The 19,202-nt window shown below is 41.6% G+C and overlaps 2 protein-coding genes across 3 annotated transcripts in view; one reads left to right on the top strand and one right to left on the bottom strand.

Annotated features, from left to right (window-relative positions):
- Positions 1-5,438, top strand: part of ankdd1a (ankyrin repeat and death domain containing 1A) — a 39,578-nt gene extending 34,140 nt beyond the window's left edge. The window contains exons 12-15 of the mRNA XM_084154038.1: positions 1,196-1,291; positions 1,486-1,687; positions 2,157-2,288; positions 3,311-5,438. Coding sequence (XP_084010164.1) covers positions 1,196-1,291; positions 1,486-1,687; positions 2,157-2,288; positions 3,311-3,372 — 492 coding nt within the window. The 3' untranslated portion in view covers positions 3,373-5,438. The remainder of the gene's footprint in view (positions 1-1,195; positions 1,292-1,485; positions 1,688-2,156; positions 2,289-3,310) is intronic.
- A 654-nt stretch (positions 5,439-6,092) lies between these two features.
- spg21 (SPG21 abhydrolase domain containing, maspardin) lies at positions 6,093-14,920 on the bottom strand. 2 transcript variants are annotated; one of them, XM_084154345.1, is made up of 9 exons: positions 14,797-14,920; positions 14,290-14,354; positions 13,811-13,972; positions 11,156-11,236; positions 10,791-10,936; positions 10,172-10,280; positions 9,198-9,305; positions 8,790-8,930; positions 6,093-6,887 (listed from the first exon to the last, which is right to left on the bottom strand). In XM_084154345.1, exons 2-9 carry the CDS (start codon positions 14,350-14,352, stop codon positions 6,771-6,773), a joined length of 927 nt encoding a protein of 308 aa, XP_084010471.1. In that variant the 5' UTR covers positions 14,353-14,354; positions 14,797-14,920; the 3' UTR covers positions 6,093-6,770. The 2 variants fall into 2 exon arrangements, with proteins under 2 accessions (XP_084010471.1, XP_084010472.1); XM_084154346.1 differs by having other exon boundaries at positions 14,290-14,410; positions 14,797-14,899.
- Between the last annotated feature and the right edge of the window lie 4,282 nt (positions 14,921-19,202).

Below are 19,202 nucleotides of genomic sequence, written 5' to 3'. Positions count from 1 at the left end.
GAAGCTCTCAACCTGCTCCACTACAGCCCTGTTGATAAGAATGGGGGTGTGCTCGGGTCGTCTTCTTTTTCCTGTAGTCCACAATCATCTCCTTTGTCTTGATCACGTTGAGGGAGAGGTTGTTATCCTGGCACCACACGGCCAGGTCTCTGACCTCCTCCCTATAGGCTGTCTCGTCGTTGTCGGTGATCAGGCCTACCACTGTTGTGTCAATGGCAAACTTAATGATGGTGTTGGAGTCGTGCCTGGCCATGCATTCATGAGTGAACAAGGAGTACAGGAGGGGACTGAGCACGCACCCCTGCTCAGTCCCCTCCATCTAATTTTAAAGGGTAATTCATTTTTTTCAAGTTTGATCTTGTTTTTTATTTACCTTTAGAAGTGAAGCGATCCATTAAAACATGGCGGAGCAAACATGAACGCCGGTGTGTGGGAGTTGTAATGGATTGTTAATAAGGTCTGCAAGCGTTTTCTTTTATAAAATGTTTTGGGATAAAAACCTCTTGAAATGTTTCTTCTAATTTCCAATGTGGTTGGACAACTCATTAAGTGTATCAATCACTGAAGATATGGTATCTAAATGGTATCAATGCAGATAAAGTGTTCCACTTACAGTCACACTTGCAATAAAGATTAGATAAGGTCAACTTTATTTTCCTTGAGGGTAAAATTGCATTAGACACAATGTTGTGTATTAAAATAACTAATCTCAAACATTTAACATCAGTCTTCCCAACACACTTAAACACACTTTCTAAGAAAGCTTCTATGTTCAAATCGCATCAGTCTGGCACAGCAGACGCTTCCTCCTGCGTGCAAGTGCCCTGAGACTAGGTTAACATCTCATGGGCTCTAATTTCTTTGCAGCTTGTGTAGTATGGGACCAGCCAGTGTCTCACTGGTTTAATGAAATCATTTCACCTTATTCCCCTTAGTGTGTGTTAAAGGGCTCAAGCATTTTGGAATGCCAATCTGAAGACTATGCCAGGATCCTGTTAATCAGGGCACATCAGAGAAAAACATTTTGCAACAGAAAACAATAACAAGCATTTGTTATTGGACACATTTAGGTAGTACCTCTCATTTCACTGTTTCCCTGTTTTTATTTAGTGCTAATGAACAGGACCCAGGACCCAGGTGGTGTACTGTATGTCATATTGAATCCAGTGTTGTGGCTGTGTGTTGGTACTCTCAGCAGGGGAAGACTTCTCTGGAGGTGGCAGCCAGAGGAAACCATGTAATCTTAGTGGACATGATTATCAAAGCAGACCGGTTTTACAAGTGGGAAAAGGTAGGTTAACTTTTAAACCCAAATGTAAATATATTTCCATCATTGAACTGCAAGGTAGCGCCTGCAGCTCTACATTGTGCTTGTTGAGATCGACTGCTTTCGGGCTTCGCAGCGCACCAGATCATCACGATTCCGGGATGAGTGTTTTAGCAATGCAGTCAATCTCAAACACAAACCCTTTCTTTGTGTACCAGGACAACGTGATCAGCGATGGTGATTCGTGGCTAGGGAAGCAGCTGAGCTTTAAGCAGGACCACCAGGTTGAGACCCAGCACCTGCGCTCTGTCATTTGGAGGCTGGCCACCAAGTACCTGTCCCGCGGGGAGTGGAAGACCCTCGCCCAGCACTGGGGCTTCACGGATGCACACATCCGCGCCATAGAGCAGCAATGGACAGGTGAGGCATCGGCTTGGTCTAGAATTAACCCCCAGCCAATAGCCCGTTGGACATTTACATTTTAGTCATTTAGCAGACGCTCTTATCCAGAGTGACTTACAGTAGTTTGCAGACCTGAAGCAATCACATAGGTGTAATGAAATTGTGATTTCTCCATCTAGCTTTCTATCTGATTTTAAGGGAGCTTCCTTACATTTATATGATTCCTTCAGATCTGCAAACACCAAAGACATAGAGCCTAAGGAGTAAGGAGTTAGCAACCTGGGTTGGCAGATAGCCTTTAGGTTAGAGAGGCTGACCAATAGCCAGAGGGTTGCTGGTTCAACCTAGAGGGTTAATTGACAGATCCCAGGTACCATCTCCTGCCATTGTGCCCTTGAGCAAGGCACTTAAGCCCAGAACTGTCCTTATTATAGCCCACGTATTTTATATGATAACTCTCTTATGACATTCACATACTGTATGTTAGGTACAAAGAGCTTCAAGGAGCATGGGCACCGTATGTTGCTGATCTGGCTGCATGGAGTAGTCATCGCAGGGGAGAACCCAATCAAAGGCCTGTATGAGGGACTGGCGGGGATCTCCAGGACCGACCTAGCTGGTGAGTCAATGGAAAGGGAGACGAGAGTCAACACCCATCAGGGATTTCGAACCCGAGCACCAGGGGCTATCTTTAGTAGAAACAATGGGCGAAAAGCATTTTAAAAAAATCTAAAACAACAATGGATATTCTTATTGGACTGTACTGGCCAATCATTGTCTCTCATTTCATGCCTACTGAACGCTCTCCAGCTTCCCTCTAGACCACACTGCTGTCTAGCCTTGGGGAGGTAGTTGTCCAAAAGCTTAATGAGCATATTGTGCAGTGGTGTAAAGTAACTAAGTAAAAATACTTTGACGTACTACTTAAACTACTGTATCTTTTGGTATGTGTTTCATTAGTCCATTGTCGATATAGTCCTAAAATGTATTGCATGTCAGCAATCAAGTTTTCAAGATATATAACTTTCAAAATACAGAAGGTAAGATGCATTTTGTATCATATGATGCTGCGTTTTGCATCAAATGATGCAAATGCATCATACTGGCTGTATTTCTGTATTTTGAAAGGGTATTTGTACTTTACTTTATTATTTATATTGTTGACAACTTTTACTTTTACTCCAATATAGTCCTAAAGAAAATATGTACTTTTTACTCCCATACATTTGCCCTGTCACCTAAAAGTACTAGTCACATTTCTACTGCTCAGGCAGGACAGCAATATATTCCAATTCACGTACCAATATAATGCATTTTCATCTGTACTGCCTCTTTTCTGCGTTTGTAAATTATGTCTAAGTTTTGGAGTGTGCCCCTGGCTGTCCGTAAAAACAAGAAAATTGTACCGTCTGGTTTGCTTAATATAAGGAATTTTATGGATAGAATTTACTTTAACTTTTACTCAAGTATGACAATTTAGTACTTTTTCCACCACTGGTATTGTGGTTATTAATTACATAAGTACATCACATTCACAGTAAAAGCTGGTTTGACCATCTTTGATAATCTCTACCAGTAATGGTCCGTAGCCCGTAGTTCAATTTAAATGAACAGAGAAGTTTCCTTTTTCTTTTTCAACAGAAAGCATCAGACAGAAGGCAAATGCAGACACAAGCTCTCCCAAGAAATGCACCGCCATGTGAACAAGTCCATCCTGAAACACACTGCAGGAATAAATGGCATTCCAGGGTTCAAAACTAAAAATAGTGGCTGCAACAAAGTTAATACACTGAACAAACATGTAAAGGCAACATGTAAAGGGTTGGTCCCATGTTTCATGAGCTGAAATAAAAGATCCCCGAAATTTTGCATAAGCACAAAAACCTTATTTATCTCTAATGTTGTGCACAAAATTGTTTACATTCCTGTTAGTGAGCAATTCTCCTTTGCCAAGATAATCCATCCACCTGACAGGCGTGGCATATCAATAAGCTGATTAAACAGCATGATCATTACACAGGTGCACCTTGTGCTGGGTACACTAAAAGGCCACTCTAAAATGTGCAGATCTGTCACACAACACAATGCCACAGATGTCTCAAGTTTTGAGGGAGCGTGCAATTGGCATGCTGACTGCAGGAATGTCGTTTTAGAAAATTTGGCAGTACATCCAACCAGCCTCACAACCACAGACGACATGTATGGCGTTGTGTGGGCGAGCGGTTTGCTGATGTCAACGTTGTGAACAGTGTGCCCCATGGTGGCGGTGGGGTTACGGTATGGGCAGGCATAAGCTACAGACTACGAACACAATTGCATTTTATCAATGGCAATTTGAATGCACAGAGATACCGTGACGAGATCCTGAGGCCCATTGTCGTGCCATTCATCCGCCACCATCATCTCATGTTTCAGCATGATAATGCACAGCCCCATGTCGCAAGGATCTGTACACAATGTGTGGAAGCTGAAAATGTCCCAGTTCTTCCATGGCCTGCATACTCCTCAGACATGTCACCCATTGAGCATGTTTGGGATGCTCTGGATCGACGTGTATGACAGTGTGTTCCAGTTCCCGCCAATATCCAGCAATTTCGCACATCCATTGAAGAGGAGTGGGACAACATTCCACAGCCTTATCAACTCTATGCGCAGGAGATTTGTCGCGCTGCATGAGGCAAATGGTGGTCAAACCAGATACTGACTGGTTTTCTGATCCAAGGTATCTGTGACCAACAGATGCATATCTGTATTCCCAGTCATGTGAAATCCATAGATTATGACCTAATGAATTCATTTCAATTGACTGATTTCCTTATATGAACTGTAATTCAGTAAAATCTTTGAAATTGTTCCATGTTGCATTCATATATTCGTTCAGTATAAAAATTATTTAATGCTTATGGAGCGCCCATGTAAATATATCTAATATGTTATGAGAGTGCCCAGCAACCTGTAATTCGAACCCTGGATCAGTCAAGGATCCACTGTTTGTCTGTCATACAGAGAACTGTAGCTGTCAGTGTAAATAAAAAAATCTAAAAACGGGATATCTGTTAGCATAGCTAAAGTAGCATGGCTAAAGTTCAACTGAATGAAATGGGGGGGGTGGGGGGGGTTATTGGATTGCATGCACTGTAAATGTATGCACTCACTTAACTGTAAGTCGCTCTGGATAAGAGCGTCTGCTAAAATGTACTGAGCCATCATACTTCCATATTCAAGGCAAGGGCTACCTATGGAGGCACCATGCATGTAAGACCACTTGTTGTTTAGCCGAAAAGGCAAAGAGGGCATTCTTTACTATGGCACATAAAATAATAAATTAACAATTATATTTTTCATGCCTGAAAATAAAAAAAGATTCTACGTCTGTCATATAATGTTTTCATCCCTGAGAAGTAAAACACTACATCTGCCATATTAATAGAATGTTTTTTTAATGTTTTACTAGTGATAGACTATGTTTTATACTGCTTTCGGCTGTATTAGGAAGTATTCCACATTACTCACTTCTGTACCGGACTGTAATGCCAACTCAGTCTACTAAATTACAACTCTTCATGACAATGCAGCACAATAACTCAAATAGGTGGTGGTTCTACCACATGGTACATTTTTACAATGAAATGCAACACATAGTGTAAAGATCAGTTTTTAACAAATGCTCAACTGTTTTCTATTTTCTTGTATTGATGGATAATGCACTGGAATGGACTGTTATGTAGTTGATCACTGGTTGGCTTGTACAATTAAACAATTGATGATCAACAACTGTGATGAGGTATATATTTGTTAATTGACTGTCTATATAGAAACATTTAAGTGAAACGTTCTTTGAAAAATATATATTTTAAGGGTCTTTTGAAGATTTATTGACATGTATTAAAACAGATGAGACAGATGACAGGGATATAGTGAAGAGTGAGTGATGGAACAGGTGTTCAAACTGCTGCCTCCAGCATCATACAGTATGTGGTCCAGGAGGCAGCAGCACTACCACTAGACCAACCCCCAGCATCATACAGTATGTGGTCCAGGAGGCAGCAGCACTACCACTAGACCAACCTCCAGCATCATACAGTATGTGGTCCAGGAGGCAGCAGCACTACCACTAGACCAACCCCCAGCATCATACAGTATGTGGTCCAGGAGGCAGCAGCACTACCACTAGACCAACCCCCAGCATCATACAGTATGTGGTCCAGGAGGCAGCAGCACCACCACTAGACCAACCCCCAGCATTATGGAAAATGTTCTATGAACATGACATCTTGTGCATAATGCATTTATTGTGCTTTATATAATTATATCACAAATATGATGAAGGCATTCATAAACAGCTTATAACTCCTTTATGACAACCTATATAAATGAATACAAAGTTGGTTGAAATAACACTAAAACAGCACATGGCAGGGCATGTTTTCAAGAAGGCTTTATTAAATTACAAATGAAATATATAACATTATACATCATTTAATTTCTTCCTACTAACATCCTCAGCTGTATATCTGTAATCAGTGCATGGGTTTTCTAGCTTACCAAGTATCGCCACAGTTGGCAGAGTTAACCATAAACATAGAAGGAAAAACATGGAATTCAAAAAGTGCAACAATTAAATGCATGATATTTATATCACATAAGGCAAAAGGTTCATAACATGGCATCGTACGGCGTTTCTTCTCTCAAAGCAATGTAGCCAATTACGCTCTATTTACAGTGATAATTAAAATATATATATTTTTTACTGTAAAGTAAAAATAGTATCAGTTCAACTTGTGGATTGATTGTATTCAATATCGTAGAAAAAAACAAGATCGGAGATCAGGTGAAGAGATGACCTTGTTTAACGAGTGGTTCCATAGATCCGTGCGTGACCAATCGTGGCGACTGGGTGATGGTGCTTGAGATTATAGAACTACAGAAATAGAATCTAGTCATTATATTTCTATGGTTGAGATTTTCTCGGCTGTTTTGCTGGTCAGGGAAACGTAGTTCCCATAGTTCTGCCCCACAGAATCAGCCAATCCGATTCTATGGTTATGGCCTGTTGGTCAGAGCTGGGAGAGAGGAGAGGCTACTGGGTAATGTAGTCTCGTCATTGGTCGTCGGTGCTATTCACCAGGTGGCTCTTCTGCACCTCCAGCTCCTCGGCGCTCACCATGTCCGAGTTGATGGCGGCGTACCGCGTCCCGTGGAACTGCCGCAAGTGAATCTGAGCAGAGGGATCGAGACAGAGAGAACATTATCAGAAATAGTCCATATGAAGTTACTTGCAGGAAGACTCATACGACCATCCGTACAGAATGTAAGCTTGAGATAGATAGTTACCAATTGTGCTGACTTCTTTGAGGTAAGTATAGTTACTACTGTAGTTAGTTAATACCAAGTACTAGCTGAAATTTTGGCTGCATCCCCAAACACCAGATAGACAACAATCTTGAAAAGCACCACTAAACATAGTCAAACAAACACTTGACACTAGGGATTAACACCAGTAACTGGGATCCCGGGACCCGAAGCCCGTTGAGCTGAAGCCCGAGCCCAGGCCTGGTTTGACATCACAGAAATTAAATGAGCCCAAACTCGAAGAAAGAAAAAAGCCTGATTTCTACAAAACAGTAGGCTATATTGATTTAAACTGGTGTTGAGAACAACACGGTGGAGGCGGGCGGCAGCGGAGTGAGGAGACGAGGAAACAGCCATTGGGCCTAGAAAAAGCGCAAAGAGAGGAAAACTCACCTTAGTTATGATCTACTGAATGATGAAAACACTAGAATAAAGTTGCCTGTATGTAACACATTCTTGCTCATACTGAAACTCCCAAAGTTATATCCAACTGTTATACTAATTTAAAGCAATAGTCGTGTGTGGTCACCTAGATTATACATTTCAGCACTGTTTTGATTGGGACAGCGCCATCACGCTGCTTTGAGACAAGCGTGGGGGACTCATCTAGATAAATCAATCAGTCGTATTTGTTTTCACTGAATCTCCGTTTGGATATTTGGTAACAATTAGGCTGGGGAAATGTTAGCGCTACTGGTCAGCTTTATTCTAGTTTGTTCATATAATTAGCTGATCAGAAAAATATTGCTAGCATGTTATACAACTGGATTTTGCTCTTCAGCCTGTCCTACTCTCCACCAAAAGCCTGTGACTGATAATCAATCAATGTGATTTTGCTTCACTGAATCTCTATCTGTATATTTGGCTGGACAAGTGGAAGTGGTAGGTAATTCATTAATTTGCTCATTTATCACTGATCGGAAACATTTAGTACGCAATAATGTATTGTAAATAAAGTGTATTATTGATCTATTGACTCACGTAGTAGCCTTATATAGAGCATAGGCTATTTTCCTAATCATCCCAATCCCACTGAAACCCAACTCCTGTCTCGCATGAAAATTCCTAACTTTATAACGTAACCCATAGGTTGCATTATTAAAACGTCTCGCCTACGCATATCAAAATTCCACTATAACATTTCCCCTGCTTCTCTGCACTGTCTCCTATTGCTGCCCATATGAGAGCTTCGTGATCAACAAACGGTATGAGAGTAGAACAGTTTGACACCATCATCATCAGCTGAGCCTGAGATATCCAAGATAAACGTACTAAAGCGCTCATGGAGAACAAGAGTGGTGAGGTAATACCACAGCTTCCTCTACAAGCTAACCCAACCAGCCGCATCTGTGCTACAAAATAGGTTTTGAGCACTGACATCACTTCACTTTCTTATTAATTTCTGTTCCTAATACAATGTAAGGGGAAAATCACATTAAATATATATCCCCTGACATTAAATAGTGTCATATTTATAATTTCAGTCTCGTGGTTTAAATGGTACAGTTAGTATGACTAATGAAAAATGTCCACCTAAAAATAACTGGAAATAGAAATGATCCTTGAAACGAGACTAACCCCATCAGTCCTCTGTTGTACTATCTCACTATAAGCATTTAGACCTGATGTACTCACTCAAGGTAGAAGAAGGCCCTAACCACAGTTCTAGAATCAGATGACCCAACCCCTAATCCAAACCATTGAACATACAAAAACTCTGATCCTGGACAGGTCTTTACGGGCGACTTCTACCAACTAATGTGCTCACCTGTATATATAGGTTGACCTCAGCACTCCTACACAGGTAGGGGAAGTTTCCACCAGTTTTGAGGTGAGCCCGTCTGGCATTTGGATACAGCTTATACATTTCCTCTTTCGCCTCGTGTGACAAGGCACTCTGGTCGAACACCTTTAAACCAAATGAAACGTGCGGCACACACATACACAGTCACATACACACACACACACACACACACACACACACACACACACACACACACACAGTCACATACATATGCATAAGCAAAGAACAATCTCCAGGTTACAGATCCAATGACCCACCCACAACCCACAAAACAGCCAATCCTTACTGATATGTAAAGTGAGATGTACAGTAAACAACAACAATATTTGCAAGAATGAAAATGAAATGAAAATAAAGAGCAGTTCCTCCTACATCTATAATGGTGACAGCCAGGTCCTTTATCTTGTGAGGCTCCACGTAGGAGTTCTGACAGTTGAGTGTTAGTCTGGAGGCTAGCTCACCCTGGTTCAGGCTCTCCAGCTAGGAGGGGGAGCGAGACAGAGACAGACAGAGAGAGAGACAGAGAGAGACAGAGAGAGCAAAAGAGGTGGTGAGAGAGAGAGCAAAAGAGGAAGCGGTGGTGAGAGAGAGGGGTGATGAGAGAGAGGGATGGTGAGAGAGAGGGAGAGAGCGAGAGAGAAAGGGGTGGTGAGAGAGAGCGAGAGAGAAAGGGGTGGTGAGAGAGAGAGAGAGAGAGAGAGAGAGAGAGAGAGAAAGAGAGAGAGAAAGAGAGAGAGAAAGAGAGAAAGAGAGACAACAGACACAGCTGTGTTAGCCAATTCAGAGAGAAATTAGATGAGATAACCCTTTTCCTGCACCTGGCATGTGAACACACAATTCCTCCCTCTACGTTTTCTCAGAATCAGCCAGCTATCAGATATCCCTACTGACTCACATGTACACCCGAGGATTCCAGTCATCAGCTGACCAGGGCTGTGTTCATTAGGCACACTTATTTTCGCTTCCTGCTGCAACGCTTTTTTATAACATGCCTTAATGAACACAACCCTGCTCATATATGATTCTGAAGTACAAACATCTAGTTGGGGTGATGGAGAGGTACTGTATTTAAAGGGGCAATTTATGATCGGTAAATCCATTTTTTAAACTTTTTAATTAATGACATTACGCCCATTGATTCCTGAAGAATATAACTTAAACTAAGCTCATGAGGCATTTCTAACTGTCATACCTCATCAGAACCCAAAATATGCATCTCTGCTGTGAATTTGAGAGTGGTTATATTTCTCTAGACCATCGCTCAGCTGTTTACCAAAACAGGGGCAGGGTATCCTTTGTTGTCATTAACTTGCAGATTGCCCCTTTAATGGAGGTCTGGAACTTACTCTGTCGACCATGAAGTCGATTGCGTCGGCCATCTTGGGGTCGACAGGTCCTTTAGCGAAGTTCCCCAGGACAATCTTCTTCAACATGAAGGCGGGCAACATCCAAAAACTGGAAGGCAAGAAGAAACATGGCGTCCCTGTTTAAATGACTCAGAACAGGAAACTACATGTAGAGAATAGACAGGGTTTCTGTGTCTCAAAGCTAAATGGTAAGGCTAGACTGGCAAACATGTAACTTTCATGAACTACGGAGGCCTACACGTTACACATTTTACATTTGTAATGACAGACCATAAAAAAGGCTGTTTTGCATTTTGACAAACACCTGGGTCACATTCAGCAGGGTACAACATTGTGGAGCGTTCCGAAATAAATATATTATGAAGAACTAACATGCCTTTCTGACATGTAGAGAAAGGAATCGTGTCAGCTCTATTCATGACATTTCTATCTGCACCACTCCACAACGTTTGTCCACTGAACAGGACCCTGTTCTTCCTCCACAGCACGGTAATGGTAAAACAGGGTCTTACTCATTAGGCACCAAACGGAACAAAACAGACAAACAGGGCGGGACAACCTGGTGGTGTGTCTTAATGAATTCAACCCAGGACAGTACCTGTTGGCTGTCAATGTCTGGTTGAAGATGGAGGTGTCACTGAAGGAGTTGCACAGGATCAGAGAGTGGACTCTGGGAGATTTGTGTGTGTGCTCGGCAAACTTCTGGGCCAGGAACCCCCCCAGAGAAGCACCAAATAGATGGACCTATAACAATAGAAATAGTCTAACACTTTACTTAAAGCCTTAATGGATTATGATGCACTTATAATGCATTGTTAGGCATGTCATTAGCATGTAAGAGTCCCTTATGTCTCAAAGATCATGACAATATTGAACATTTGCTACATAGAGAGACATGTATTAGTTTGACATGGAAAGAAAGCAATGTAAGCGCAGGGAAGTGGGAAAGTGGGAATGACAGACCTTATCCAGTTGCAAGTGATCGAGAAGCTTCCGGAATCCATCACAGAACTCCAAGAGATCCCAGTACACAGGATACTGCAGCTAAGAGAGAAAACAGTGTCATTTTCATAAACCTTCACTTGTAGAATATATCGAGTCTAGGAACCCCTGGGGCTAGTTTTTTAAAAACATTTAATCCAGATCGAAATGATCCTGTGTTGGGTAAACTTCTTCCTCTTCAGATGTGTTCTAGCCTTGTTTTTGCATACAGTCCTAAGACAAAACGGAACCAAATCTCTAACAGCTTCAAAAGCACTAGATAAACCTAGCAGCTACATAGAAGGAACCAGAATCAATTCAATGCCACTCAGTGTGATGTTAATGTCATGACATTCAATGGTGCCTGGGTAAAACAAAAATCACTTGGAATATAGCCTAGTTGAAGACTTACATTCCTACATAAGAATAGACTTGTATTGTACCCTGGCTGGTCTAGAGGTAAAGCCTCCAGCACAGGTCTTTAGTATCGGCATGGGATGGAATCCAGCCTACAGCCCTTAGACACAACCTACCTCTATCTTTCCTCATTGGCATTCTCTCTCACTATATGTTCAATACAAATCTAAAAACACATTTTTTAAGAACCTATAGCCTAATTAAAACTATATACCATCTTCATAAAGATGCTTATAAAAGCATTAAGACTTAATTACACTCCTCAGGTCTGACGTCTTACTGTTATATTAGTTCTATTAACTGTGTAGGTCAAAGATCAAAATACCAGCATTCCTTAGATGTGGTCTTTCATCCATTACTGTTCAATTCTAAATTCTCACCACACAGTCCCAATACAGTTTTGCCAAAGTTCTTTAAATACAGTTGAAGTTGGAAGTTTACATACACTTAGGTTGGAGTCATTAAAACTAGTTTTTCAACCACTCCACAAATTTCTTGTTAACAAACTGTAGTTTTGGCAAGTCGGTTAGGACATCTGCTTTGTGCATGACACAAGTAATTTTTCCAACAATTGTTTACAGACAGATTATTTCATTTATAATTCACTGTATCACAATTCCAGTGGGTCAGAAGTTTACATACACTAAATTGACTGTATCTTTAAACTGCTTGGAAAATTCAGAAAATGATGTCATGGCTTTAGAAGCTTCTGATAGGCTAATTGACATCATTTGAGTCAATTGGAGGTGTCCCTGTGGATGTATTTCAAGGCCTACCTTCAAACTCAGTGCGTATTTGCTTGACATCATGGGAAAATCTAAAGAAATCAGCCAATAATTGTAGACCTCCACAGGTCTGGTTCATCCTTGGGAGCAATTTCCAAACGCCTGAAGGTACCACGTTCATCTGTACAAATACAAATAGTACGCAAGTATAAACACCATGGGACCACACAGCCGTCATACCGCTCAGGAAGGAGACGCGTTCTGTCTCCTAGAGATGAACGTACTTTGGTGCGAAAAGTGCAAATCAATCCCAGAACAACAGCAAAGGACATTGTGAAGATGCTGGAGGAAACAGGTACAAAAGTGTAATATAAAGAAGCCACTGCTCCAAAACCGCCATAAAAAAGCCATACTATGGTTTGCAACTGCACATGGGGACAAAGATCGTACTTTTTGGAGAAATGTCCTCTGGTCTGATTAAACAAAAATATAATTTTTTGGCCATAATGACCATCGTTATGTTTGGAGGAAAAAGGGGGTTGCTTGCAAGCCGAAGAACACCATCCCAACCGTGAAGCACAGGGGTGGCAGCATCATGCTGTGGGGGTGCTTTGCTGCAGGAGGGACTGGTGCACTTCACAAAATAGATGGCATCATGAGGAAGGAAAATTATGTGGATTTATTGAAGCAACATCTCAAGACATCAGTCAGGAAGTTAAAGCTTGGTCGCAAATGGGTCTTCCAAATGGACAATGACCCCAAGCATACTTCCAAAGTTGTGGCAAAATGGCTTAAGGACAAAAAAGTCAAGGTATTGGAGTGGCCATCACAAAGCCCTGACCTCAATCCTATAGAAAATGTGTGGGCAGAACTGAAAAGGCGTGTGCGAGCACAGAGGCCTACAAACCTGACTCAGTTACACCAGCTCTGTCAGGAGGAATGGGACAAAATGTAGTGTGGGAAGCTTGTGGAAGGCTACCCGAAACGTTTCAACCAAGTTAAACAATTTAAAGGCAATGCTACCAAATACTAATTGAGTGTATGTAAACTTCTGACCCACTGGGAATGTGATGAAAGACATGAAAGCTTAAATAAATAATTCTCTCTACTATTATTCTGACATTTCACATCCTTAAAATAAAGTGGTGATCCTAACTGACCTAAGACAGGGAAATTTTACTAGGATTAAATGTCAGGAATTGTGAAAAACTGAGTTTAAATGTATTTGGCTAAGGTGTACGTAAACTTCCGACTTCAACTGTACATTTTAATTTCAATTCCAAAAACTGACAATGGCCTAACAGACAAAATGTTTACTTTACACTGGTTGCCGCTACACTGAATAAATAAGCATAAAATAACCTGTAGAGTGGACCCAGTCTAGTGTATCTAATATTCCAAAATAAATACCTTGGTCATTTGACTGTGGATGATGAATATCTTAATGAATTGAAGATACTACAAGCCATAAAGGTGTTCTTTCACAGTGACTCACTGAGATGACTCTGTACCCCCAGCCTGTCAGGGCTAAGACCTGCTGGAAGAACACCTCCGCTGTCCCACTCACAGGGGGAAAGAATATGATGGGACACCTGATGTTCTTTGGGCCTGCATCATACAAGGACCACACCTTGCTGTCATCGTCGTCCACTATAATCTAGAGAAACGATACAGAGAGGTGAAACATGAATGTACTACCCATAAATGCACAACATTCCATACACGTAATATTAGAGCAAATTCTATAACAATGAACTGTGTTTCTAGATGGGATCACGTGAATGAAAGGGATATTTAAGAAGACTGGTGTTGGAATCGTCAATGTCAACAAACGGAAGATATATAGTATAACTGTAAAATTAAATATGACTGTTTTACGTTCATACTGGCTATGACGATGGCCAGCAACTGAATCAACTGTAGTGATAAAGCTAGCTAGGCTATTGTGGAATGCGATATGGTGTTTTTGCTTACTTTCTTCAGTGGCACTGTGCTTCTGAACCAGTTGTAATCAGGAGATATTCTTATCTCCTCCATTTCTGTGGAAACAAGAAGAAGGCTAGTATGTAGCTAGTAGGCTGGTATTAGGATCCTCCTGTAAAAGGAAGGAAGTAATATTATTCTGAAACTGATTAGCCATCCTTCAGCGTGTGTTTGTTTAACAGTAAACTAGCTGACACATCAACATTCTCACTGCCTCATTCATAGACGCTAACTGCCTTTAGCTCCTATTGACGATATTATCTACTGGCCGGGGAGATTTGATGAGAACCGTTTGATTTAAATCGGCTAATAGTTTATCGCATGTCTCTGTCTGACTAGCTAACGTTAGCCATCCTAGCTAGTCACCACTCGTGACGAATACTTACGATGTAACGTTAGCTAACGACCATACGGTTTTTCTCTCACAAAGTTATTACCTGCAAACCGATGATTAATGATAAAAACAAGAATATGTACAATACAGAGGGTCAATATTACCGTGTTTGCTTTGGATTTCATTCACTGTTTAGGTCCACTTTTATCCACGGATTAGCAACATTTTATTTCTCGTTCCGAACAAGTCATATGACATTACTTGCATGCAGTTCCGTGATGCTCAGGGGCGTGTTTCAACATTTTTAAATTACTTATTTCCTCTCCTCGTCTCCTTTCCTACACGATTATTCATCTCCTAAAACCACATACTTCTGTTAAAAGCCTAAAACCTTAGTTTATAGATTAGAGAAAGTATGGGACCAGTGTATCCAGTTTTTTCACCTAGATATTACAATAGGACATGGTGTGTGCCCTTTTTAGGCCCATATATCTATAGATAGTAGTCAATGGGCCAGACCAAAAGTTTGTCCACTTTGGGGGGGCAAAGGTTTGATGGCATTAAATTGTTCCCCACAGGCCCCGCTTTCTATGTTTTTCACACCTTTATATATATTGTTGTATGGGAGTCTATGCAATAGAATGTTCGCAGGCTGATAAAGGAATGTTGAGACCAGTGGCGGCTCCTGAAAAAATTCTCAGGAGGGGCAATTTTTCTGATGATTTAGGTGACCTACACACATTTTAAAAAAGATATGTCCAGCAACAACATGAAGACAGGGGCAGCATATAAGTCAATACCAGAAGCATTTATTGACTGATCTGGGGAGATGGATTCCAGTTTCTGTGACAGATTATAAATAATCTCTGATGCCTTTGTTATATTAGCTTTTGGTTGAATGTACTGTCGTAGTAAATATATAATGTTATAGCTTGGTCTGACTAAAATCTTGTGCATGACCCATTTTGTGTTGGGCGTTTGTTTTCAATCAATGCTGTTCCTATCCTATAACAATGGACAAAAGAGTCCTATCTTGTCAGCCTTGTCAGCAGGTGGCCAAGGACAACACCCACGCCATAGGTCTCTCAGTTCTTCCAACTCACGAGTTCTTGCTCTGAGGACACACACACACACACACACACACATCATCACTGATAACACACACACACACACACACATCATCACTGTTAAACACACACACACACACACACAAAAATCCCCTCTCTTTAGGCGGAACATTTGAAGACAGAGAACCCGACTCAGAGCCAATGCAACAGTGGAGGGGACCTCGCCCAACTCATCAGGACCAATCAGAAGATCAGAACTACTAGATTCAACCTACATCATTTATTGTATAAAATGTCTGCACACAATGTTTTCGGGGCTCTCTTCTCCCTAAGAGTTTGACGAAAGAGTCCGTGCACGCGATTCCAGATATCTTTACCTCTGAATAAACTGCCTTTATTATACCATATCCACCCTGTCCAAAGTCTCTACTTGGTCTCAGTTCTCCAGTAAACTTGTGATTATCAACAGTACACAACGGTAACAAACAATTGGGGGAACTCACGGATGACACAAGTTCAACAGAAAGCAGTTCAATGTCGGGGTACAGAGTCGCTCTCTTACCAGGATCGCGGTCCGCTCTGACCAGGGTGAAGCCGGCCGGCTCCACTTCTCTGTCCGGGACTCTGTCATCCAGCCAAGTCTCCCAGCTGTATTGGGATTCCGCTGCCAGCAGCGTTTTCATTATTTAGTCCGTTCGTAGCGGGTATGTACACGATCAACAAGATCAGTCCAAAACCAACCACTGGAAATCCATGGTTGGCAGAATGTTTGTAAACTAAGTCTACAAATTAAAAACATAAAATAACGCCACACTGCAGGTCGCAACAGAGACGCTGCTAGCCGCTATTGTCTTAGTTACGTTCATGGTTACGTCACGTATGACGAAAGCGCGTAAGTGCAAGCCCACAGACACCCATAGAGAATGTATTGAGAGCTTTGAAATTTGAAAAAAATAGATTTTACATGACAGGCTATGAGAGACTTCTGGGCGATTTTCAACCTGACTGAAATCGCCCCAAAAACGGGCGGGGCCATTTGAAGCACGACTTTAGCCTGATTTGACATTTAGTGGCAGTCAGATCAGATTACAACACTGATAACCGTGATATAATTGATTAGAAAAAAAATCCCTTCCTTTTCCCGTTTGGCATTGCGTCGCCCATATCGCCCTATTGAACAAGCCGTCCCTGGTTGAGACAAGTTGGAATGTTTACATGCTCATTGAAAATGACTGTATCTAACAAACAATGGAACACTCTATTGGGTGGATCGCTATGTATGTACTCACTAACTGTAAGTCGCTCTGGATAAGAGCGTCTGCTAAATAATAATAAAATAAAAAATAAATAAAAATTAGTGAGTCCGCCAGATCAGAGGCAGTAGGGATGACCAGGGATGTTCTCTTGATAAGTGTGTGAATTAGACCATTTTCCTGTCCTGCTAAGCATTCAAAATGTAACGAGTACTTTTGGGTGTCAGGGAGTAAAAAGTACATCATTTTCTTTAGGAATGTAGGAATAAAGTTGTCAAAAATATAAATAGTTAAGTAAAGTACAAATGCCCTAAACAATGACAACCCTCCCGTTGTCGTAGGGTCAAAATGACCCGCCACTGTGTTGAACCAACTTTATTTAATTTTTATATTTTTGGCTCACAAATGATCCAAAAAATATAAAAATTAAATAAAGTTGGTTCAACACAGTGGCGGGTCATTTTGACCCTAGGACAACGGGAGGGTTAAGTAGTACATCACTGTGAATGACACACATACACAATCCATGTCTCAATTGTCTCAAGGCTTAAAAATCCTTCTTTAACTCCCCTTCATCTACACTGATTGAAGTGGTTTTAGCTTACATAAATAAGGGATCATAGCTTTCACCTGGATTCACCTGGTCAGTGTATGTCATGAAAAGAGCATGTGTTTCTAATGTTTTGAACACTCAGTGTATAGCAATGCTTATGCTAAGATGAAAGGTGTGCTCTGTCATTTGTTGAGTTGTCCCAGCAAGTTAACACAAAGATTTAGTTAAACACAAATTATCCCTAAAAAGGAACATTGGTGATTACAATCTCTTCTGTCCCTGACCATCATGATCTTAAAATTATGCTCCAACCTTCAACCTTACCAGTTGTAAATGAAATATGTTACCTAATCATTTTGTAGCCATTAGTTCAGTGGCTGGTTGACAAATAAAATATACATTATTCAATTGGTGATTAGAAAAAATTTAACAGTACAGGGTATACTCAATGTACACCCACGACTGTGTGGCCACACATAAAGTTTGCAACAACAACATTAAGTTTGCTGACAACACGACAGTGGTGAGCCTGATCGTTAACGGCGACGAGACAGAATACAGGGAGGAGGTTAGAAACAGCTTCTCCCTCAACGTTAGCAAAAACAAAGGAGCTGATGGTGGACCACAGGAAACAGGGGGAGGAGCATGCCCCTATTGTCATCGACAGGGCTGCAGGGAGAGGGTCAATATCTTAAAGTTCCTCGGTGTGTAAATCACAGAGAACCTGACATGGTCCAATCACACCACCACCGTGTTGAAAAAGGTGCAGCAGCGCCTCTTCAACCCCAGGCGCCTGAAGAAATTTGGCATGGGCCGTCGAATCCTAAATAAGTTCTACAGCTTCACAATCGAGAGCATCTTGACTGGCTGCATCACTGTCTGGAACAGCAACTGCACCGCCCTCAACCGGAAGGCCCCACAGAAAATGGTACGTCCGGCCCAATACATAACTTGGGGAGAGCTCCCTGCCCTCCAGGACATCTACACCAGGCTGTGTCTGAGGAATGTCAGAAAGATCGTCAAGGACTCCAGTCACCCGAGCCACAGACTGTTCACTCTGTTACCATCTGGGAAAGGGTCTCGACCCCAACAGGATCTGAGACAGCTTCTACTACCAGGCCATCAGACTGCTGAAAAGCTCAACTTAGCTGTCTCCCTGCACAGACCTGCATCTTAGAGACTATTTGCACTGGAGAGACTATATGTATCTTAGAAATTGTTTGCACTGACTACCCACACATCCAACCCTTATACACAAACTTACACACAAACACACACCCACACACTCACACACACACAAACACACACACACACACACACACACACACAAACACAAACACACAAACACAAACACACATAAACACACAAACATCAGCACACACGCACTCAGAGCTCACACACACATACACACACACACACACACACACACACACACACACACACACACACACACACATCCACACACACACACACACACACACAGTCAACGCTGCTGTTCTAATATATACTATTGATTCCACTACTCACTTTATACGTGTAAATCCAGTCCATTATTACTATGCATACTACCTCTTCTATTACTTCTACTACTTGTTATTTTTGACTCCTCTTTCAGTGTTATTATTGATTCATGTGCCCATGGGGCGGCGCACAATTGGCCCAGCGTCGTCCAGGGTAGGGGAGGGGAATGGCCGGCA

This window comes from Coregonus lavaretus, assembly GCF_964263955.1.
Source record: "Coregonus lavaretus genome assembly, chromosome: 37".
Classification (NCBI taxonomy): Eukaryota; Metazoa; Chordata; class Actinopteri; order Salmoniformes; family Salmonidae; genus Coregonus; species Coregonus lavaretus.
The sequence above is the reverse complement of the archived record's forward strand: the minus strand, read 5'-3'. Positions and strand labels throughout refer to the sequence as shown.